The sequence below is a fragment of the Aphelocoma coerulescens genome, chromosome 1, assembly GCF_041296385.1.
Source record: "Aphelocoma coerulescens isolate FSJ_1873_10779 chromosome 1, UR_Acoe_1.0, whole genome shotgun sequence".
In the NCBI taxonomy this organism is placed as follows: Eukaryota; Metazoa; Chordata; class Aves; order Passeriformes; family Corvidae; genus Aphelocoma; species Aphelocoma coerulescens.
Window position 1 is genome coordinate 106,684,354 of NC_091013.1, and position 25,492 is coordinate 106,709,845.

Below are 25,492 nucleotides of genomic sequence, written 5' to 3' on the forward strand. Positions count from 1 at the left end.
GCAGTGACTTTACAAGAATTAATTACACTAGCTTGCAAATTTCTAGGTCTGGTTAATATGGGTAATAAAGTTCAGGGGCAAATACTGAACCAAGCACACAACAGCTGATAATGTACGTGGTTTTAAAAAGCACAGAAAGTCCGAGGATCTGCCAGGTAGACTGAAACCTAGAGGTGCAAAAGCATTTACCTGTTTCTTGGTAGATATTTGAGAGTGAGAGCAAATGAGAAATTATCTCCTTAAAAATACTCTGTATGTATAAAGTTGTTGTAGAACCCACCATAAAGCAACAAAATTAACATGTCCTCCATCAACACAGATGATGGAAGAGCGAATGTGCTTCAGAGCAAAACACATAAACTATCAAACTCTTGCCTGCCAAAATTCAGAGCAATAACAGTAACCCTGTCACAGGTCAAAAACAGGTGAGCAACTATCAGGTCTGTAAAACCAGTCACTTTAGTCAATTTTTCTTGCTTCTACCAAAAGGTTTATAATCATAAAATAGTGTTATTTTTATTATTCTGTTTTAATTCCAAATATTTACTAAAATTTGTCCTGCTAGGGAAAAACAAAAACAACCCTCCATTCCTCCACCACTCTCTTTTTTTTTTCTAGCTTACTGTTGGCATTCTGTGACCTGGAAGTATAGAAATGCTAAGACACCTGTTCAGAACTTTCTTTTTAATCATTATGAAGTAAGTTTAAGCAGTGTTAAACCTTTCCAAAGGCTGCTTTGTAGCCTGCCTTTCTATTGTCTGTTTTTGCCTGGTCAGCTGCCTGCCCTGAACTGCTGTGACAGCCTCTTCCCTGTATCCTAAGTGCTCCTTCCTCCTGGCCCTCCCTATCTCCTCAACTCTCCCCTCCCAGTTTTAATTTATTACTCTGGTACTTGGCAAATACCCCATAAGATAACAGCCATTTGCAAATTCAGTACACATTTCCATAATTTACATGGATAAAGGCTTCACATCTGTTGTGAAACACCAGCACGTCATCATGTGTGCCCAAACCAACTCTGGAAGCACCAAAAGCGGGAAGAACAAAAGGGGGGCTTGAGTTGGCCCCCATCAAAAAAAATAAACTTCCTATGAGAACTGTGGTCAGGTGGTCATCTCTGGCATCAGACAGGATGCTTCCCTAGAAAATTCCCATCACTGCTCTTTTCAGCTGGTTACTGGGGAACAATTTTCCCTTGTTTTACTCTCTCCCTTCCTATTCTTTCCTAAGGTAACTCTGAAGCCAATGTATGTCATCAGCCTCAGACTCCATCAACAAAGCTTTGTCAGGCTGTCTCGACTTTCTTAGTGCAACAGCATGAAAAAAAATTGAGGCTGCTACTCATAAAAATTGCACAGTACCCAATTCTCTGGAATACAAAAGAAAATGTCAAGCTGCTTATTATTTGATTGTAGACAGTAATTCCTGCCCTTAATATGAAGAAACTGATGATAGGAAAGGTATATTCAACAGAATGAAATACATTATTTCTAGAAAAAATAACTTACCAATTGCCCCCAATCAGGCTGCAACATTGCTTTAATATCTTAAAGGCTGTCTTTCCCCCAGTTTTAAAAAATAAATCTGTATAAAACTTAAACATGAGCAAGTTGACTTTTTGAAAAAATAGCCACTGATGTATTGGTTGTTGTGAAATATGCTCTTCAAAAATGCAAGCAAATACATTGGTCCAGGTGCTAATAATGAGGCTGCCAAGACTTACAGGAAAGCTAATTAACATGACCAATAGGGAAGATAGAAGATAAGCAGTCAACAGATAATTATGAACTTTAAATAGCATTCATTCTTTCTGATTAAAACACCATAAAATTATTCTGCTTCTTTAGTTGTAGGAAGGCCTTTAATTTAGTCAAATTGCTTTTTCAGTTGAAAGATTATGGAGTTAAGGATTCAAGGTCCAAGTAAAAGCTATCTTCTCCAGCAACCTTTTAAGGTTCCAGTTACTGCTTAAACTGCACATTTACCTTCCAACACCACACATGAAAAGTCACCTTTTATGCTATAATATTGTACCGTAGTCAAAACGATAGATCAAAATCAGATTTCCAAAAATTTTTGGGATAGAACCAAAAGAATTCAGCTTATTTTAATCATAAAAACAGATTAAATTCCATATGCTGCATTAATGTATTATTTCTGAGCAGCTTATTTTGTACTCAGTGGTAAATACTTAGAGGCGTCGTAACCTAACTAGGAAGATCAATCCTGCAAAACTGCATTTTTAACTTGCATTGTATATTTTACTACCCTTGTCTTCTTTGCAATTTTTTTTTTTTTTTATGTCAACTGTATTCACTAGACAGAAAGTCATTTAAGAAGGTCAGTTAAGATTTAGGGACCAGTGATAGCAGAATAACTTCTGGTCATTCCCTCAGACTACTCTTAAGAGTGCTACCAAATATTTCTCAATTAATTTGGAGCTACTAATCTTCTTTGGTTATATTTAGCACAGGAGAATAATTTTACATACCAGGTTTAGCACTCAGATAATCCCTGGACTATAGTCAAAAAGTTACATTATAGCAAATATCAGGAAATGCGACAAAAAACTATTACAAGGAACTGTCTTTTCCTCTTTGGTAACATTCCAACAGGTTCTACAGTCAATTTCTCAAAAATTGCTGCTTTCTGTGAATAAATACTGTCCACACTACCTTCCATTTAACATGCCTAGATATCCAATGTTACATTCCCGATTTCCTACACTCTTAATGGACATGAAATTCTGCTCTGGTAAGATGTCTCTTTTACTGGGTCTAGTCAGATAAAAGTTCTGCAATTTTCCTGAAAGAACAGGAGGAAATTTTTTAAAAAATGCACACTTTGGAATTAAACTCATCACTTTTGCCAGCTCTGCAGATACTTCTTCAACCCAATGATTCCTAAACACAGTACATCAGGAAATGTATTTTAGCTACATTACTAATAATAATAAATAAAAAAAAACCCCACACAACTTTTCTTTTTTCATAAATTATACATTGTAGAAAAGCCTGTTTTCTAAACTTGCCAGATTTGATGAGAGAACACCAAAACAGAGCTCTCTAGATGACAGAATGACAAAAAACTCTGCCTTATGGCTGTCAAACAACAGATATATACTTTGAAACTCATGAAATTCCCAACAATGTGCTAATTATTTGGCTTTTGTAAGATGAGACTTGGAATTCAGGCAGATAGATGATATGAAACATGATCAGCTAATTAATGTCATTTACAATTAATATGGAACACACCACTATAGCTTTCTATCAATACAGGTGCATTTACAATAGATTACAAATTTGCTGTTTAAACAACCTTTAAATGTGTAACTTTAATGTTTGCTAATTTACTGTGTTTTTAAAAGCTGAACACGAATGTCCCACTTTTACTATGCAACAGAAAAAAGAATATAGGTGTCTTGATAGGAGGAGTTTTCAGTTATACCTTTAGGAATAGCAGAGTGCTTTTTTTTTTCTTTCAATTTTTATTTTATAATCTGACATCTACAACCTAGTCACAAAAGTAAACATACTATATATTTTTTAAAAAAATATTTTCTGGAACAGAAACCACTTTGGTAAATTTCATATAATAGCAACAATTTTCTCTGCATTAAAATCAGACATTAACAAGCATAATTCACTTATTTTGATTAACTGAAATACTTACACTTCTGTATTTGACAATATATTCCAGTATGGGGGCCCCTCCATCATCTTGTTTAGTTATGCTAAGTTTAAAACTCTTGCCACTCTCTGGTTGTCCATGGATTGAAGGGGGGCTTGGCTCCCCTAGACAAGGAAAAAAACAGTACATAATAGTAATTCAGCAGTGAGATAAATCTTAAATTACAGCTGGGAACTTGTCCATAATAATTTTAATCAAAATCTTAAAATCAATATGATCCATCCAGGCACTACAAAACAGCCCTAATAAGAGTGTTAAATATTGTGCTTGAAATTGTTCTAATATAGATTCCTCATACAAGGAAACAAAATTATGTGAAGTATGAAAGAAATATTCATTTCTTTGAGACCTTTTGACTTCTCTGACAGTTTAAAATGTAATTTCCTTCCAAAATCATTTAGTCATCAATTCAGCAAGGCTGGTAAGCTGCTACTTACACTGAAGTTTAAAAGACACTCTCTTACAGGTAAGCATCCATAACTTTAGCATAACTTTAAGCCCATGTGAGATTTCTAAATTGCGAAACAGTTTTTCAATTTAAAGTAAATTTACTCTCCAATAAATGTGCCACATCAAATTAAATAAAAATTGTCTAAGAATAACTTCTTCTTAGAGAAGTCAATATCAAGAGTAAATGTAGAGAATATTATTTCCAAAACTAAAACCAAATGTCTTAGCTGTAATGAGAAGGTAAAGGTAGTCTTAATCATACAACTAAAATATTAATAGGCACTTTAAGACCCTTTCATAGTCAAAAATTCAGATTATCTTTTCTACGTGAAATGCCTATTATATTTTTTTAAAAGAGATCCTAAATGAACTGAAGTGCCTTATCTTCAAAATATCTGTAAATGTGCATTCACCCAGAGAGATACAGTTCCTTTAGAAATAATTGTATTATTTGTGTTTATCACTTATAAAATAAGCATAAACTTACTTAGATCTCAACATAAAATTTATCTAGCTTTCTGTCAGATAACATATATATATATAATGTCTTTCAGTTTCTGTCATTCTTCTACCAGGTATATGGATAGGAGTAATAAGAACTTTTTTTTATCTGTCCTGGAATATATTTAGAATGTCTACATGCTTCAATGAAAAAGAAATGTGAAAGCTGCCAAGTTACTGTTTTGACAGAAGAAATGTACAATGCAATATAATATAACATAACATCATATATCATATCATATCATATAATTAGAAATATTTTGTATTCTTTGTAGTTACATTACTTTTATTGTTCATTCCCTTAGGGCCAGTATTAGCTACACTGAGTAATGCCTACTCAGGAAACAGTTCAGTTGCAACAGATTTATGACAGACTGGTCTGGCAGTAGCTGCTGATGTATTTCAGTATGTCTGTTTGATTACTATACACTGCCATCTGGTAGGTTCTTTGATTTTATTCTCTCTTTGTATTTAATTTATTTATTATTGTTTCTATTTAAAGATAATTTGACAAAAATATTTTTCGTTTTCCCTTAGTATTTAAATCTGAATCTCTGGCCTGTAGTTACTATAAATACAGAATTGTTTTCACAGAATTTCTCATTTGCATGTAGTTGTAGTTAGAACAATTTATTCTCATAATTTCTTCAATAGCTTAAGATTTCTGCTTGAGGCTTGATAATTGCAAAACAATAGCACCATAGTTTAATGAAGAAATGTCTCCAGAAATGGCCAATTCTCTTCTCTTAGATGTGGATAATATCTTGAGTGTTAATGAGAAAAAATCCTTATTTTAATATCTCTCATGGTTTGTGCTCTTTTATATTAAACAAAGACTTTTCTGAATCTCAAAACGGTAAGATAATGGGATAAATTCTCCAATTTAAGTTCATTCATACTTCTTGGAAGGGTGCAATAACAAATGTTTCTAAGAAATCATGTAATACACTGGGGAGTAGATGATAAACTTGAAACATTTTCTACAGTGAATCATAATTCAAATCTAGAGATATTCTAATAGTAATAATTTTCATTTAATAGCACAAGTATTACTCACGGACAGGTAAGGTCTGAAAGATCTCAATTTTGCTATATTCTCCTTGCCCTTTTCCATTTACAGCAGCTACTTTGATTTCATATGTTGTATTTGGTTCCAAATTGCTCAGAACAACCATTGCTAAAGGAAAGAAAAAAATAAAAGGGAATAAAAATTGAGGAAGTAATAAATTTAAAAAAAGGAAAGTAAGGCAATTTCATAATTTGCTTTCTTTACTTGCAAACTAACAACTCTCATATTCTGACAGTACATTGGTTTCAAACTTAGCTTTTTTGTGTGTGCTAACAGTCCCTTTTTTCATCTGCATAGAATCATTGTTGTGACTGAGCAAGCTACGCTTCTGAAGGAATAGTGAAGTCAGTGTTAGAGAAGCAATAAGCAACAATTAAGGACCTTGATTGGGATTGATATTTTATGTTCAGATTGTGAGCACAGTGTATTGGGTTTGCACACCCAGGTTTTGGTAGCGAGGGTGCTACACAGGTGGCTTCTGTGAGAAGGTGCCAGAAGCTTCTCCCATGTCTGACAGAGCCAATCCCAGCTGGCTCCAGGATCGACCCACAGCTGGCCAAGTCTCAACCCATCAGTGACATTAGACCTCTGTGATAACATATTTAAGAAGGAAAAAAGTTATTGTGCAGATGTATTTGTGGCAAGAGAAGAGCAGGATGAGGATATGTGAAAGAAACCCAAGATACCCAAGTCAGTGCAGAAGGAGGGGCAGGAAGTGCTTCAGGAGCCAGAGCTGAGATTCCCCTGCAGCCTGTAGTGCAGCCCATGGAGATGCAGCTGTGCACCTGCAGCCCGTGGGAGACCATGGGGATGCAGAGATCCACCTGCAACCCATGGAAGAGGTGCACACCAGAGCAGATGGATGCTAAGAGAAGGCTTTGGCCCTGTGGGAAGCCCATGCTGGAACAGGCTCCTGGCAGGGACATGCAGACCTATTCCAGGAGCCCATGCTGGAGCAGGTTCCCTGGTAGGACTTGTGACCCTGCGTGGGAACCGTGCTGAAGCAGCCTGTGCCTGGAGGACTGACCCTGGGGAAGAGTGACCCATGCTGGAGAAGTTAATGGAGAACTGTTGCCCACGGGATGGACTCACATCGGTGTAGTTCATGGAGAACTGTCTCCCATGGGACGGATCCTGAGCTGGAGCAGGGAAGGACTCCATGCCCTGAGCAGCAGCAGCAGGAACAACGTGAGATGAACTGGCCATTATCCCCATTCCCCAACTCTCTGTGGGAGAGGAGGTAAAGCTGGGAAGGAAGGAGAAGTGGTAGGAAGGTGTTTTTAAGATTTCTGTTACTTCTCATTATCCTGCTCTGATTTTGTCTGATAATATATTCAAGAATTTCCCCAAGTTGAGACTGTTTTGCTCATGATGATAATTGCTGCATGACCTCTCCCTGTCCTTCTCTCAACTCATGAGCTTTTTGTTACATGTTCTCTCCCCTGTCCAGTTGCACAGGTAAGTGATAGAGTGGCTGTGGAGGTCAAGTGGTATCCAGCCAGGGTCAACCCATCACACACAGGAGACATGAAACTGGAAAAAAAATTATGGAATTTTTCATCCTCCTCACTGGCAACTGGCATATAATGCATGTTCCAGCCACCTTCATACAGTTCATAACTTGCCATTTTTCCTTCATGGACAGCAGTATCAACTGTCCTTGATCTACACTCCAAAATGCAGCTACATGCACATTCATGGTGACTTTCTGGTGCTGTGGTCTACCAGTTCAACAGTGTGTTCAAGACCTAAAATGACAGGTGCCTATGATGATCAAAGGAAGAGATCTGAGTTATCTACTGAGGACCTGAAAGAGAATTAGACAGGTTTGTATGTATTTCAGAGGAGATGTATGGAAATACACAAATTAAATGTAATAATAATAAAAAATTTATAAAAACAAACAAACAAACAAAAAAGGACTTGGGAAGCAAAGGGGTGGGAATTTAGGACATGATTTCAGAAATCAAGAATGAATTCCCGACAGTGATCATTCACACAACCTAGCTCTATGATTCTACCTCAAGATGCCATCTGAAGCAGAAAACAGGTAAAATTTGCCAAAAAGCACTAAGAATGCAATAGCAAATCTAGAAGTAAAATCCAGGAAAATAATGTTGGACTCTGGCAACCTTTATGGAAATACATTATAAATAGTATCATAATACTGTATTTACTAAAAGCAATATTGACTCTGCACTTGGAAATGTTGATCCATGCAGAGCTCTTGGAGCATTACCCGGCCTTTAGAAGAAAGATTCCTTTTATTGTCTCTCCAGCAATTGCCTGCTTGCTTATTGCTGGCTCTGTGATGAGCTCTCCATCTGTCAGATTCATACTGGGGAATGGATGGAAATTAGATGGGCTTGACTAGGAGCACAACAGCATTTGTCTTGCCTGGCAAAGCAGAGGCTGTAATGCCTTAAAAGTGGATGTAGAAATGTAATACCTTAAAAAAGAGCCAGTAGTATCTCTCACAGTCCCTAGGGAGCCTAATTTTTTCATTAGAAAGGAGTATTTTTTTAGTTGCTTTAGGCCTGCTTTTCAAGTTATATATTCAATGAAAGCATAATTATTTCTGTCCCCACTCTTTGTTACTCTTTTCAGTCCAGATTTATTAGAATTTCTATTTCTTTAGTTTCTACAGCAGTTCGACAGAGTTCCCATTAAATGTGAAGCTAAAGGGATTTAATGAATTTGGAAAAGCAGTAACTTCTACATTTCACAATCTATTATGAACATTTTGCATGAATTTGCCATTGAAACATAACTGTTTTCTTGTAAATAAAGCAACAGAATTGTATGTCTTCCAGCACATTTTAGCTTTATCATTCCATGAGGTTTTAAAATATTGAACTCTAAAGTATAATCATCTTAGGAAAAAATAATGTATCATCATGAGGATAAGAATAGAATTTGGAGATGTAACATTAAGTTCTGTTAAGATGAAATTTAAAACTTAACTAAGCACCAGCAGTATTTGACTTGCCTTTCAGCCATGATTACTTTCCAAGGATGAATAATTTCACTGAAAATAAACCTTAGGGCATACCAAATATTAGTGCTATTGTAAATGTTTTTAAAATTTAAACAACATAAAAGCACGACTATGAGTCTACATTTAAGAAAATGCAAATGTGCTAACTACATGAAACCTAAGGATCCGATTTTCTAAACGCTCCTGGGACCTATAGAAATGAATAAAACTACTTATATATGCAGTATTTAAAGAATCAGTGTATACTTTAGAATCCCCTGCACAGCACTATGTATCTAGATACAATGACTTTTGCAACTGTATTTGTGGAATTAATTCAGCCATATCTGTTTGCATAATATGTCCTCGAAAACTGGACCTACTTGGTGTAATGTGCATATGTTATATATGTAGGAAAAATAATAACTATGGCCTTCTGAAAAACAAAGAACCATTCTGGATTAGAATACTTTAAATACTCCAGTTGTCAAAGAATACTTGGAGTAACTAAGTAAGATTAAGGTATTGTCTCCCAGAGCGTAACAAAAGTGCAGGACTGAAGTGTAATCTAAGAGGACAGAAAATTTCACTGCTTGGTAGGAGTTTCACATGTTTTAGAATATGTTGAGATTGGAAGAAAATACTTCATAAACTAGTTAATTTTTTTGTCAGTGTTTGTATCTGTCATTTAAGTATAAAATCAGCTTATTCATCTTTCCATATACAAATAAATTTTTCTGACAGGAAAATAACCCTGGCCACAATGGATATTTTGATTTCAGCTTGCAATGATCACTGAAGTAATAGCTGAAAAATTTTAAAATAATAATCTGAAAGTAATACAGTACTTTCACTTTCAGCATATAAATGTGAGAAAAACAGTCCACTGCTTACTATATGTGTGCATTATGCCATTGGCATATTTGTTGATGGATATCAAGTTCCAGATATACTGAAAGTGAAATCCCTTTCTTTCAGAGTATCATTTGAAAGTTTCCATTTTCTTCTAGTTGTAGATAGATGAATCAGTAGATATTGTCTTTCTAATCACAGTATCTGCAAACTTCAGCTGAAGAATCAATTTCGTAGATTGATTTTACTGGGATTATTCACGTAGTGACTGGTTAGATTGAGGAGTAGATTTGGAAGGAATACTCCAAAGAGTGAAAAGCAGAACATTCACTTGTGAACTCTGCAAATAAAATAAATTATCTCATTTAAGTTAGTTAATTAATAAATTAACATGATGCACAACAGCTCAGAGCTTAGTGTTTTTTTGACAAGGTATACCACGGATATTGTTGTTTATTTGGTTGGTTTGTTTTAATTTTGTCAACCAGAATTTAAAAAGAAACAGAGCAACAGAAAATAATTAAACCTTACTGAATAAAAAATTCAGTTTAACCTATTATGTGACCATAATCCTAAAGTTTAAGCAATATTAAATATAAAGTCCTTCTTTTTATTATTCAGATTCTTGTAATTCACAAGCAAATCTAATACAGTAAAAAAAATAACACAGTACATGAAAAAAAACCCCACAGAAATAAATTAGATAGAAAAAAAATGCAGAACTTCATATTATTTAAAATACAGTGTGCAAGCTTTTCAGCCAGAAAAGTCCCTTTTATTGTCACAGAATTTTAGCTGCTGTCAAAATGAACCATGGGAAAGCAAGATCTAACACAAGATTTGCTGTGAAATAAATTGTACCATAAATCCAAGTCAGTAAAACCAAAACCAGATTCCCCAGCTGCTTCTCTGGTAGGTTGTTTATGTTACTTTATTACAGTAGAATGAGAGGGAAAAGGTCTGGCATATTAAATTGTCTTTTCACTGAAGGGATCTGCCTCAGAAACCTTCTAAGTATGTGATATATTACATAAACCACCCCCAAGGAAAAGAAGGTTAGGGGAATTAACAGTATGGTTCCTCTACATTAATCCCAAAGTGGACCTTATATGAGGTTAATTAACAGAAATATCACATTGTCACATTGCTCTGATTGGAGAAGTATCTGCTGCATAGGACAATGTTATACCAGTTCCAAATTCAATCCCTTGAGGATGTTAGATATAACTGAAGCAGGATATAAATTTACTTTGAAACAAAGTAGCTGAGACATATCATTGCTGAAATAATGTCTTCACTCCTATATATCTGAGATTGCAGTGGCAGAGTGAAATTTCTGTCAGAGAAGCATTACAAATTTGAGGATGGTTGGGTATTCTTTCTTACTTCTTTCCCTTTAATCTGAATCTACATTACTGCAGAGGATGAATGCAACCTGAATACTGTGCATGTTAATAAGTGGAGTGTTTTGATTTAACAGCACTTTGCTGCACCTATTATTCATTATTTTACTACTCTAAAGGAAAAACTGAGTCCCCTGGAAATACTTGAATATCTTTCAGAGGAAAAAAAAGAGAATAGTATTTTTATGAAGCTTAAACAGTTTTCTCTTTGTGATGATGACTCGTGTTCTTTTAAGGGCAAGAGAAAAAGTCATGGGAAGAAAACAGTGAGAAATTTAAGGTAGTAAAGTATTAAGGTTCTGTACAAATGTCTGAGACTCTTGTAGATGTTACAGAATATGAGGAACTTTGCCCAAAATCTGTCTGCCTGGGATGAGCAACAACTGTTTCGTTTATTCTGTGTGTTTGCACAGTAGGAGAAGAGTATAAAATCTGTTTTTTCTAGCTGAGCCTCTCAGTTAGCTCACAGAAATATTGACAGAATGAAGTAAGAAATTGCCATGGGGGAGAAATACAGGGGAAAAAACAACAAAAAAGATTTTGCTACACAATAGACAAAATGTTAATTCGTATGCAGAAACAGCCTGGCTGTCTCAGTTCCACGTGTCTGCCTTGCCCAAATAACAATTAATTTCATAAATACTGATTCAATCATCTGTCTATAACTGTCAGAATTCAGCTAACACAAATAAATGAACTTTAATAATGAAAATATTTTAAGCTGCACATTCTATGAAAAACATGATGATAGCAGATCCTACTGTAAGTGAAATCATTGGCATAAACTGGAGACTATCAAGCTTTAAGTAATTCCCGAAAATACCAGAAACAAATGTAACCATTTTAATAATCAGATAAAATGGTTCTGTTCCAGGAATTTCCAGCATTCTTTGCACTAAAATGTATAATTGTTATAATATTTTGTAATAAAAGTTTTAGTGGCTTATTTAACTGTGAATACAAATAATAATCCATGAATAAAGATATACAGTGTAGGAGATCAGGTATAATCAATATAATCTAATTTTCACTAACATGATTAATTTATTTAAAAAATACTTTTCAGCAGCTGATATTAAAAATGCATTTGTCAAAAATGGCTTTAATATTTTTATTAATATATAACACATTAAAACACAATTACATGTTAAGCTCCTTTCTTCCATGTATTTAATTTTTAACTTTATTGGGCTGCATTTTGAGATATCACTATACAAACTGAAAAAAAAGTAGCATCCCCATTCATGGATTTTCTTTGATACCTATTTATATCGAAATAAATCTAATAAGTAAGTAATCTTCAGGACAATTATAGTTACAAAATGCACAGTACTATAAATTAATGAAAACAAAGCAAGCAGGAGTTTACACTAATGTGGATACAAAAATGCTGCTAGCGAGGATTTTCTTGCTATTTTCTAAGTCCGTGAGAGACTTTTCTCTCTCACAGAAGAGGTAGCAGAGTTATGTAAACAACCAAACACGTGCAGCCTTGAGAAGTCTCGTTTATAGTATAGTAGAAAAATATTTTGACAATGGATGTTTTAGGATTTTAGCCAATCACCCCCAAGGGGTGGCTGATCCTTTTTCCAATTAGACTATGAAGAAAAAAGTCTATAAAAGAGTTTGTAAAATAATTAAATAAATCAATCTTGCTGCACAATTCCTGCCTGCTGGATCTTCTCTCCTCCTCCCTACGGCTGTGGGACACGGTAATACACCTTAGGGCATTTTTTAATACACTAAAGTGCCTAGAAGAGAGCAAATTTGTGGATTGACAACATAGTTTATAATATATTGAATCAGCATGAATCCAGAAGATGGGGTTTGTCATTTAACAAGCTTCAGGTATAATAATGAATAGATTTTCTTTAGAAGGTCATTTATTTTAAAAAACACCCTTCGTTCAACTTGTATTTAATCTGAATAATGGCAGAACACAGAGAAAAAAAAAAAAAGTCCTGAGGAAAACATTACTGGAACAAAAGCAATCTATTGAGATAGACCATTGTATCAGTAAACTTTTCACCAATAAACTTTCCACAACTTTATTCAGAACAGAAACACACTTGCATGAACTGCATATAAAATAAATCATCTATGTAGTGTTTAAAAAAAAAAAAAAAAGTATGTATTATTTTTAGGCTATAGGTTTACAAAAAATATTTGTACTCTCAATGATAGAATAGAGGATATTATCTTAATATCTTCTTCACACTTTTCTGTTATACTAATTTAACAATAAAATAGAATATTTCATGAACAAATCCTACCACTTGTACTGATTAGCGTCCTATCAGCAATCCTGTGCAACCAGGATCTAGCTTTGATAGATTTTGTTTCCCATCACCATTACAACGGAATTTATATTTCAAACACACACTCTCTTTACTATCCCTCTCTCCAAGTTTTTAGTTAAATATTTCCTTGACATTTATGATGATCAAGCCAGCTGCTTATTAACAAATCTTTGAAAATGCAGTCAACTTCCATAAAAGGCACTTGTAGATATTAAAGGAAAGGTAAATGGAAGTCAAAGCATAGGAAAGGGATGAGAGAGAAGGAAATGGAAGAGGAAAAGGAGAGGAGAAAAAAAGAAAGAATGGATAATTAAAAACTTTTTAAGTACCACTAAATTTAAAGTTCAGGAGAGAGAGTCCTTGAAACAACTGATATTCCCTGTAAGAAGATCTTGTTAAACTAAACAAAGGCATCCTGAAAGCACCAATTCTTTACAGAGTTGAATAGGTAAAAATGGAAATACATACTCAGCTTCAAAATCACAAAATTCAAATACATTTCAAAAACAAACTCTCTTTGAATTACCTAACTTTTCAAGTGTCAGGTCTCCTCCCAGTACTCATTAGCCCTTCATTTTATTTATTCAGTAAGTGTTTTAGAACAAGCTTTTAAGAAATACTTTTATAATTTTGTGCGTGTATATGTGCGCATAACATTTTCAGTGTTTTGAAGTGTTGCAACTTATTGGATAATAACATTCAGTGATGGCTAACAGTTTCCTATTGTAACATTTAGAAGCATTATTTAGTCAATAAAAATTCTGGATCTCATGGAGACTGGTGAAACTTGGCACAGTCCTTAGAAGAAATGACCACACTATTTTTTTTTTTTTTTTGGCATGTTCAGACCAGGTATTAGAAATATTGATACACTGGGAGAGATGTGAAGCACTGAAACAGGTTAGACTAAGACAAGAGGGTGAGTAATCTGCATCCTTGAGACTGAGTTAGACAAAACCACACCTGACCTGATCAAGGACTGGCAATAGTATTGATTAAAGCAGGAGGTTGGACCAGATAAATACCAGATATTCCTTCCAACCAAATTTTCTGATTCTATAAATTAAAGGGGAATACTATCTTGGTTCTTGGAACTCCATTTTGCCCTCTGCTATAAAACTATTGAACAATTCTTAATGCAAAGACTTTTCTTGGAGAAGCAGCCAGACACTTGAAAAGGACTACAGTAAAAAGTTTAATGAAACAATAAATGAATACAGTGAAATCAATGGGGATTTGGACTTCTACCAGATATTCCCCCCATGATGTGAAAAGAAAGTATTGTTCAAAATGCTTTCTAACATATAACTAATGGTCTCAGCAGGGTTCATTGTTAAATATTAACATCACTATAATTGCTGCAATTTTAGTAGTACAAATTACACTGCTAGCTAAAAAAATCTGATTAAGTTAAACCTTTCCATTAATCAAATATACTTTCTGTAGACATTAGTTTTAAAATTGTCCTGTAAGAAAAAATTCTAGGCCATTGAATACACTGGAACTTCCACTGGCAATATGAACACAGACAGCAGAATTAAGACTTCTGAGTAAGTAATAGTTTACTGAGTGAACACAGAACACAAAAAATGTAGTAAAGGAGTAACTTTTAATCTCAATGCAGAAGGCCAGTCAATGCCCTTATTAAGATAATTTATACTGTGTCATTTATCCTATTGTTTTTTTCTCTTTTTGAACACTGCTTCAAGCCTAAAATTAATGGTTACTGGAAGACAACCCAGGAAATAAAACAAGAATACTTATTAGGAGACTACAAAGAACATGCTCATTGTTAGCTTGTAGGCAATGCTACTATGTATTCCCTGTTTCATACCAAAGTTTGGAGTCTAACCTGGATTACTGAAGAAGGGAGTATACTTCGAGGGGGCAGGCTGGAGTTAGTTATGAATATATACCTTCCCTTCTTCTACTCTTGCTGCAGGTATATCACTTTGTCTCATTCCTCAGTTGTATAAATCAAACTGTATCCTATCCCAGTCTATTTCATATCTAGCAGAAACTAGAATCTCTCACTCTCCCTTGCAGGGCAGAAAGAATTACTTGCACGTCAGTTTTCCCGGCCCATTTTTTTTGCTGTTCCTACAATGGAGTTCCTTTTTTTGACTTCCATCGCATTTGAAATTTGGAACACAAAGTTGGAGTTGAAAATGGTCTCCTACATTCAAAACTCTACCCATGAATTCTTTGTTACTGAAAGATCCTGAGCAAAAGGTGAGGTAGGCTTCACCTGAATTCACAGCAGACAACAGCTGTATCTTCTAAGCATGAGGCCCACACTAGTTTCCATGGTGCACCTGGAATACGTTCTGTTGAATGTGTACACTAGTTCATGGTGTAGTAAATCCACATAGTTTGCCATCTGAAGATCCTGCTTTTAATATATCAGGGGGAAAATCAGGTCTAAATTAGCAATTTATCCTAAACTAGTTAGTGGTTATTGGGCCAAATACATTCTTTTTTCTCACCAAAAAAACCAAAACAAACAAAACAAAACAAAAAAAACCAACCCCCCCCCCCCCAAAAAAAAAAAATCACAGTATCACTTTAGTTGAAAAAACCTCTGAGATTGAGTCCAAGTTCTGACTGATTACAACTTTGCCAGCTGCCACATCCAGTTGTTTCTTGAAAAACTCCAGGGATGATGACTCCACCACCACTCCCTGGGCAGTCCATTACAATGTTTAACAACCCTTTCAATAAAAAAAATTCTTCCTGATGTTCAGCCTGAACTTCCCCTGCTGCAGTTTAAGACTGTGTCTCCTTGTCCTGTCACTAATTGCCTGGGAGAAGAGACCAACCCCCACCTGGCACCAACCTCCTTTCAGGGAGTTGCAGAGAGGGATAAATTCATCCCCAAGCCTCCTTTTCTCCAGATCAAACACCCCCAGCTCCCTCAGCTGCTCCTCATCAGACTTGTGCTCCAGACCCTTCCCCAGCTCTGTTCCCTTCTCTGGACACACTCCAGCCCCTCAATGTCCTTCTTGCAGTGAGGGGCCCAACACTGGACACAGGATTCGAAGCGAGGACTTGACTCACCAGTGCCCACCCACCCACAATCGCTGCCCTGGTCCTGCTGCCACAGTAATGCTCATACAGGCCACAGAGCCTTGGCCTTCTTGGCCACCTGGGCACAGCTGCCTCACGTTCAGCCACTGATGACCAGCACTCCCAGGTCCTTTTCCTCTAAGCAGCTTTCCAGCCACTGACCTCGCCTGTAGCATGGCAGGGGGTTGTTGTGGCCAAAATGCCTTCAAAGTCTAAGAAAATAATGCCTTAACAACTGTGCCTTCTTCCTATTGTCAGCAAAGTTCTGCAGAGCTACAATTTCTTTCTCCTATGAGGCTTTACAACATATTTAAGATGTTTTGTGTAACAAAATGCAATTCACTACTTTTCTTATTGTGTTACAAAACTGCACTGTGTTATTATATACAAATTAGATGTGACCTTTCTTAACCAGATGGACCTAAACTGCCCATTACTACAAATATATTAGTACTCTTACAGTAAAACAAAACAGATGTTGAGAATTCAGAAATTCTTAATGGTAAGCCAAAGGAATAGCTGAGAGCACACAGGAATGAATGTGTTAAAGACTATGCCCAGAGACGCAGAGAATTTTTCATAGGTAAATTCATATGTTAGCAAGACTTGTCTCTCAATTAAGACAGCTATTTAAAATTCCAACATTTTCAATTTCACTCTAATTCTGCTTCCTAACAGTAATAAACAGAATATATAAAATCTGTATGACTTTTCTCACGTAAGTTGCTGCAGCCTTGGAGCTGCCGAATAAGCAGGTTCTGACACAGGAGTTCTGTCTTTCACTCATCTAAGCCATGCAATTTTCAACTCTGGAGCATGCAAAGTGTGAGGAAAAGAAAGTCTACTTGCTCTGTTACCCAATTCAGGAGCTGGCAGAAACCACCACTTCAAATAAGAATGAAGCAGCTCCTGATTTGTGCTATCTCCACAGAGGCAATTTTCACCATCCCGGATGTGTCTTTCCTAATGCTCCCTACTGTGCAAATGGAAAGACCTCAAGGCTGACATGAATGATGATTTCCAGAACTGTTCTTTTGCTTCTCACATGCAAAGATAATTTTCCTTCATAACTATTTCTTCCTCATCCCTATCCTACTCCTGTATACTATAATATATTTCTTACCAATGAAGAAGGAAATGGGGAGACAGAAAAAGGGTCATAAAAAAGGAGATTAATTTAAAGATATTGTGAAATGTAATACAGATCAGGCCATGCTATTGTTCTGTTGCTCATTCTTGTATGTGGCTGAAGGAAAGCTCTATTCATAACTACTCTGTCATTCAATGACCTTGAAAATACTTAAAGAATACTCTGTCATCCTGGAGCACTTTTCTGTTTTGAATTACAAAGTGCAGCAGAAGTTTATACACACATAAATATTCCATAAATGTACTTTATCTTTTCCTAAGTAGACAAGCAAGGTACAATAAATGTGGATGAATACAATACACACTTGAAAGGCAGAATTTGCAGCTGCACCATGTGTCTTATTTATCAGTTATGCATACCCAATACTGCACTGCATCACTCTTTGCTTAACAAGATTTACCTTTACAAGCCACGTCAGCAAGACCTTTACATCAGATCAGCTGTTCACCTTAAATTTATTTGAGAGTGTGTGGTTATGAAAAGCCTTAAAGGTCTAAATAGGGAATAGACCAGAATTATCACAGTAGCACCAGGAGAAACATATTTGGAAAGACTGATTCTCCATTTAATTTCTTATTAAAATATTTACTACATACTTCTTGCAATCAAAGTATCTTCCATTTGTTCCTACAGAATTTCAAATCTGTGTCTTGAGAAGACCGTAAATCACATTCTGCAATGAGCTTTGACTGGCTGACTAAATGCAATTACAAACACAGAATTACAAGGAAAAGAAAAGTAAGCTCAGATAATGGTTATATGTGCATAACACTCAGTTGCTTTTATTTATGAACTCATGCTGTGCAGTAAATTGTCTGGATTCTCTTCACTTTTCATGACATTTTATTCACCTTTAAATGTGAAAAGTACATCTCATTCTCCTGATGTTTCAGGTCTGTATGAAAACCTGAAATATTTTAACATAGTTTTTTCCCTTTACACTTTCCAGTCTCCCTAATCCATCCACGTAATTTAGTTTAAGACATTTATTTACAGTTCAGCCTTTTCAACCACAAGAGACTTTCACAGAAAAGATTTGGATGGAGATAAGAATCTATATAGAGTCAGAATTAAAGGGCTGAATAACTTTCTTATGTGAAGCTATACACACAAAATAAATTGGATAAAAAGGGGTCTTTGTCCTAACGTTTAATTAGTTATATAAGTTAATTGGTTATAATATATATAATATGTATTATATTAATATATTAATATATTAGTTAATTGGTTATAAAATTGCATCCATTCCTTCACTATTTTTTTACTGACAACTTGTCATAGAAAATTTTACTGGCAAATCGCATCATGACATTTTATCCCAAGAACATCGATTTTTTAAAAATTAAGCACTTTTTATTCGTATTATTTGTATCAGGTCTTACAACACTATAGCTTAATTATATATGTATATCTATCTATCTATATATATGCAATCCCAGAATTCTTGTAATTTCAAAGCTTGCTTTAAGTTGAGAAAACTATTTTTGAATCAAGCTAAATACTCAGTTTCTTCTGAAAGAAAATGAGTTTAGGCTTAGCAATAGTATTGTCAGTATACTAAGTGATAAGAGGAACAATCCACAAATTTTTTCACAATATTACCAATTATTGCCTACCGAAAATGGACAATTTCTTGAATGAAACCACTAATTTTAGTCAATTTGACAATGTGACAATAAATATCACATAATAAAAAGTTGGATATAAAGCAGCAACCTATTTTTGGGGTCTAGTTTTATAGGAATTTTTCATCCATGATTCTGCTTTTCTTAAACTGTCAAACAGTCTATAAAATTAAGTACCAGATTCTAAACCTCAACTCACGACACAGAATTGTTTTCTGAATGGCTTATGCCATCATTTAAGAGACACAAAAACCTCTGAAACTTCAGGTACTTCTAAATTTGTGGAGTACATACATAGTATTCCAGAAAGCCATAAACACTCCTCAGGAATAGTAACTGTTATCATTGAATTGAATGGGATCACAATTCATGTCATAGAGAGTCATATCTGGCAGATCTGCCAAGGAATTAAACGTCCCAAGATGCATTTACCCTCTGGGAGAGGCTCATGAATGCATTTTTCCTTCTGGTTTTGCAGCTTGCAGTAGAAATAAATGAATTCTTCCTTGAAGATTTTCAATTCTTAAAGCAATTTTGAGCCCTGACTTGTCTACCAAACAATTTGCAAGTTATTTCTGTTTGATTTACAAATTATACAGATATATACTACTTAATCAGCAAACTCATTAAGAAAATTATTGAATTATATAGGATTCGTATCTCTCAGGAATCTATTTGAAAGTCTTCCTGGTTTAATGAAGTATCGTTACACTGGGAAACTGTTTTAGTAATCAGTGGGGTACATACTTTCATGCTTCAGTATAAAAGAAGCAGTAAATACAAAACCTACAACCTAATTCATGAGAATTCTGTCTATTAGATTTCCTCTAAATTTCAATAAGAGACAGTAATTGCTTTTTTTTTTTTTTTTTAATAATAAGAAAGAATATCTTTTTCCATAATGGTGTTTCTGAAATCTCAAGGGAAATCTATGCAGAAATTCTTCCCTGTGAGGGTGGTGAGTTGTTGGCACAAATTTCCTAGAGAATCTGTGGATGCCCCATCCCTGGAAGTGTTCAAGGACAGGTTGGATGGATTTCTGAGCAATCTGGTCTAGTGGAAGGTGTCCCTGCCCATGGCAGGGGTTTGGAATGAGAATGAACTTTAAGGTCCCTTCCAACCCAAACAAGATCATAATTCTATGATTCAATAAAATTTTGAAGTCTTCTGAAAGAATGTCTGTTCATATGATGTCAATCAAAATGTCTTGCTTGAGGACAGAAAATGAAGTTCAGTAGTTTTACCCAAAAATGGAACTGCACAGACAACAACAACAACAAAACCCACAAAAACCCAAACCCCCTGCTCCAAAAAATAAAAAACAAACCAAAATGCACCCCACCATTTCAGAGGTTGGAATGTTATATAAATATGTTATATAAATATATATATATATAAAATAAAAAGAGAAAATGGAATGACTTTATTTTAAATGTACTGGTTTATATTTTGTTTTTACTACAAACTTTTATAGTAAGAGTTGCCTACATAATGTATACCTTCTCATCGGTGTAGCCAATTCAAAACTAAATAGCACAACATAGAGGAAGAAAACTTAGTTTTGATTACCTCATCAACACTGGGATGTACATAACTTCCTCTAACCTTAATTCAATTTTGTGTATTAAAAGGAGCAGCAGTACCAGGCAGAACACACAGCACAGCAGTTTAAGAACATATCTTGGGTAACAGAAAACCCTTTATCTTCTATAATGTGACTTAAAACTGAGCTAAAAGCATGTGAATAAAATAGTAGAGACAGGATGTGGTTTAAAAAAAATCCCTCATTTCACAAAATACCTGCTAAATATGGGAATTTCCATCCATAGAGACATTTAGAACTCAGGACAAAGCCCTAGCAAAACTTGGAATTTGGCCCTGCTGCAACCTGGGGGAGTTGGAGGTGATAATGACAAGGTTCCTTTTGGAACCTTTAGGAATTTAGGAAGCTAAATTTTTCTAGAATTTCATGAAGTACATGAAACTCAGCGTACTTAGATGAAAAAGGAAATAAACAGAACCTGCTGAGATTTGAATGTGAAATTAGAAAGAATTACATATTTCAGATTTGAGCTATAAGTTGTTAAAATACAGAGAGAAAAAAACTAGTTGTACTGAAAGCAAATACTTACATTAGTGCTTGAAACTAGATAACTCCTTATTAGCTGAAACTGAAATATTACATTTATTGTTCTTCAATTTGTATAATTAAGATGCTGTAAAAGCTCAGAATTTTTCCTTATGCATTTTTATTTTTCAGAAAAGTAATATAATTCAACTTGTTGTCCACCTGACAAGGGTTTTTTTTTCTTTTAGAAAGAAGAAAGATTTGAACATTTCTTAGACAGAAATATTTTTCATCCTTTCATTTTGCATTATAATGGAAAATTGTAAAAAATTTTGTATTTCACTTCTTCTTGCACATAGTCTGATTCTGCTATCACAAGGCTTTAAAATTATTGTCCCCTTTAATAAAATATTCAGTAAAGGAATATAAACATATATAGAAAAATTATCTTTGGTATATTTTGATATCACTGCATGAAATATATTTACAAGTAACACTTTTATTATTGAATAATATTATACTTGGCACATTATTTGTAAAACTGCTGTTTTCTGCCATTCTAAAAAGAATCTCTAATATCAAAAAGAGAAAACATTCTTGATCATTGAAATTCAAAATACATAAAGAGATTCAAAAAAGCATCTTGTATAACATGTTGATTTTCTATACCTTTTACTTCTACCCTACATTTTGGAAATGTGTGTATAACTTTAGATTATATAATTTGTCTCTTGTAGAAATTATTTTTATGTTAGTATCCTACAAGAGCCAAATTATAATTCCAGGGATAATTTCACTAAAAGAGATGAAACTCAACAGAATTATCTCCTGAAAAAACACCAAGACCTAGAGATACCAATAAAGTCCAGAGACTTTGAGTTTGTGGGGTTCTCAGATTGGTTGATTTCGTTTGGGGGTTTTTCTGTTGTTGTTTTCATTTTTGTTTTTCAGAAAAAAAAGCGACAGGAGACTATTCTGGGTTCTAGGATCCAGTCATTTCATGCTACACACTGTTACTGCTATAAGAAATTCTGAATTATCTAGGCATTAATACATTAGCACCTTCCCTAGAGACTCAGGAAACCTAGAAACTTTCTCAAATGTCTCTCAACTCAATAAATGAGAAGACTTGCTTTAAGAAATCTTCCACATTTATTGAGGTTTTATATAAAATATCAAGAATTTAATTTTTAGAATTAAAAATGCATTAATTTAAATGTTTGCCTAAAAAATCACAAATACCAATAGTTAAAATAGGAAAAAAAATTGATCTAAAATCTGAGAATTTTCAAACTCAAGTAGTTTAGAGGAAGCAAAGGTGGTGTGCATGTGTGTGTGTGTGTGTGTGTGTATTGGCTACATAAATCCCCAAATGTGTATCTCTCTTCTCTAAGATTAGAGTGCCAGCCATTCACATACCCCATAGGTGAATTTCCACAGTAATCTGAATATGGGACTGTGTTCATTGTATTCCTCATGTTGTTCTATCACCAACAAATTGAATAGCACTAGAAATGCAGAGACTGATTTTTCTTAGTATTTCCCTCACATAAATATTTAATGCTCTGAAAAAACAAGATCCAATGACATGTATCTTTCTACCTGTAACATGTATCCGTCTACTTGTAAACTGAAGAATAAAGGAAATGAAGTGTTTTGGATTCCTGTTGAAGACATTCAAATGTTTTCAGAGAGCACACATTTTTCAGGTTTCAAGCACACTTCCACAGTGGTATAGATTTGTGTAAAAGCTAATTCTTTACAAATGCATTATTTGCTGCCTGTAAACCAGAATTACTAATGTCTATAATGCTATTAAGATAAAACAAAACCTTGATGGCGTCTCTATTAGAGTTATACCAGTGGTGTTTTCTGAAGGACTAAATGTGAAGAACTGAATTTCAGAGACTCTGTCTTTTTTCTTCCTTGAAAAAGTCAATATTGCTTGAAAGGGAAAAAAACCCCAAAACCAGGCTTTTTCTTATGAAATGTTTGTTGATGAAACAGAAGCAGATCAGTTAACGTCCTTTCTTTAAAAATATAATTGCACAGAGGATTGTGGTAAGGTAATTCTTCCCAGCATAGGTGTCTTACACCTTGTCACTGGTTTCTTTGTGCCTACAGAAGAAAGCCTGGCAAATACTTTTCACCCACAGTTATCCACTTGCTGATGGTGGATGGGCACCTTCCCACACTCAGGGATTTACCAGCTGTCTGGGTGAAAGGATGCAAACTCTCCTTGGAGAATTAATCTTGCCAATGTTATCTGCATTTCTGTTACTTCAAGATTAGTGGGTTTCTTTTCACTTTTGACAGAATCATAAATGTCTGGGCCCTGAGGGGACTGTTCCCTGCACACCCACCTCCCCTTGGGACTCCAGTCCACAGAGAACCCCACTGTGAAGTTGGATTTGCTGGTAGCCTGCAACAAAACAACTTTCATATTCAGAGGAGCACCTAACAAGTGCAGAAAAATCTCGCTGCCATTTCCTTCCTGATCTCCTGGTGAACTACGAGAGTGTTGATTATGATTTTAAATCCCTTAATAGACTGAAATTGGTGTATCAGAATGATTGCTTCACTTTCTGTGCTCTCCTTCAATAGCTGCAATCAGCACAGACTTTCCAACGAAATCTTCTTCATTATAAAAGACAAAGGGGAGAGAATAGGGAAACAGATATTCCTGGTTACAGCTCCAAGACTAGAATTTTCTCCTTACCTGAAAATAGCTCTAACTAGTAAAGTTTGAGATGAAAGTCACCTTTAGAGGGATTATTTGAAGAAAACGTCAAATGAAGAGAATTGCAGACTGGATTTGCATAGAATCCACTTCATACTGCTTAATTGTCCTGATTAAACTTTTTTGTATTTACAGGATGATTGATTACAGAAGAATACCTAACAACTTTGATAAGCATCTATTGTGGTTTTCATATAAATAAAACAATTATAATCTTACTTTTAAAAGGTTTTATACATAGGTATTGGATCATAACCAGATGAAAATTAATGACTTGCTAGCATTAGGATTCTCAAAAAGTTTTTGAAACACTTACTAATCATTTATTAATGCTTTATATATAAACTTGCCTCTGTAGCCACATTTCTGTGATGTTTCTTTCATGTAAAAAAGCATTTTTCATTAATTTTATCAGTTTATGGCTGTTCTTTGTTACTGTGTGAAGACAACAATGCTATTCCTTTAGGTCACAGTAAAGAGAGCAGAATACTCAGTTTATCTCTGAAAATCTCTGTATTGGAATTCTAAGAGTCTTCCAGGAACAACTTTCTTCTGCATGTAGTTGTCCTATCCCTCCCTTGAAAGATGTTTTTGGAATTTGCACATTTTGTACATTGTGGGAAGAAAGGTCTGCGGTTTTACCACTCCTGAGTTGAATCAGACTGATAAATAACCACCCTGTAAAATTTCAGAATATTTTATCACTTACTGCTGGGAAAAAAATCATGACCCATGCATTATGTATGCACCACCACTTGAGATGTGCAAGCAGTTATCGGTCCCCGTGTAAACAGCATTTATATCTGAATCTTAGCCATAAACTGTCCCTAAAATGTGAACAGATGGAAAAAGTGGTTTTGTTTCCATTAAGGAACATTGACTGAGTGTGGAAATTATGATGATCCAACTACAAATCGTAACACAGGAAACTGACTGCATTCTAAACACACTCCTCACTTAGCTGAGATGAGGTTGAGGCATGGTAGGAAAGTGGTTCTTTGTTACTAAAGCACAATCAGAAACTGTCTCAAAAATATTTATTTGTTATTATAATTTAACAGACTTTAAAGTATCCTAAAGTGTCACAAAAAGCTGAAAGAAAAAAAAAAGCCTTCAGACTAATAAAAGCTTCTTTAAAAAATCCTTCAGGCAGTGAAAATAGGGATTTTGGAGAGGATATCTCAAGGTTATCTTAACATGACACTGTAAGTAAGATAAAATATAAATGGAGAGAAGTTTAAACATGTTTTAGAAAAAAATGCTAAAACCTTCTGAATGTTCAGGAAACATGCAAAGGCTGAATATTCCAGAAAGATTCCAATTATATTTAGCAGCATTTCCTTTATAAAAAAACATTAATTCTGTTTTTTGACATCTCCACTTGCAAAAGCTTTTTCTGCTCTTCATTGTTATGTCTGTGTTTCAGTAACATGTTCTGGTTTTCTGGTTTGAGCCGATAGTACTTCACAAACAGAGCAAGTTTTCAACTTAGAATAGAATACCTGAAAGGACTTATGACAAATGCTTTTTATCATAAAGGTCACTTTTGATTTCCCTTCAATAGCTTCAGTAAGATTTATGAAAACAACATGTCTTCT

The 25,492-nt window shown here is 34.8% G+C and overlaps 1 protein-coding gene across 4 annotated transcripts in view; it reads right to left on the reverse strand.

Annotated features, from left to right (window-relative positions):
* Positions 1-25,492, reverse strand: part of NCAM2 (neural cell adhesion molecule 2) — a 271,866-nt gene that overhangs the window by 37,125 nt on the left and 209,249 nt on the right. For 3 of the 4 annotated variants that reach the window (XM_069023979.1, XM_069023993.1, XM_069023984.1), the window contains exons 13-14: positions 5,702-5,821; positions 3,676-3,797 (exon numbers count right to left, since the gene is read on the reverse strand). In XM_069023979.1, the coding sequence (XP_068880080.1) occupies positions 3,676-3,797; positions 5,702-5,821 (242 nt within the window). Of the gene's footprint in view, positions 1-3,675; positions 3,798-5,701; positions 5,822-6,838; positions 6,960-25,492 lie in introns of those variants that run through there. The other variant, XM_069024002.1, reaches the window with a different exon arrangement.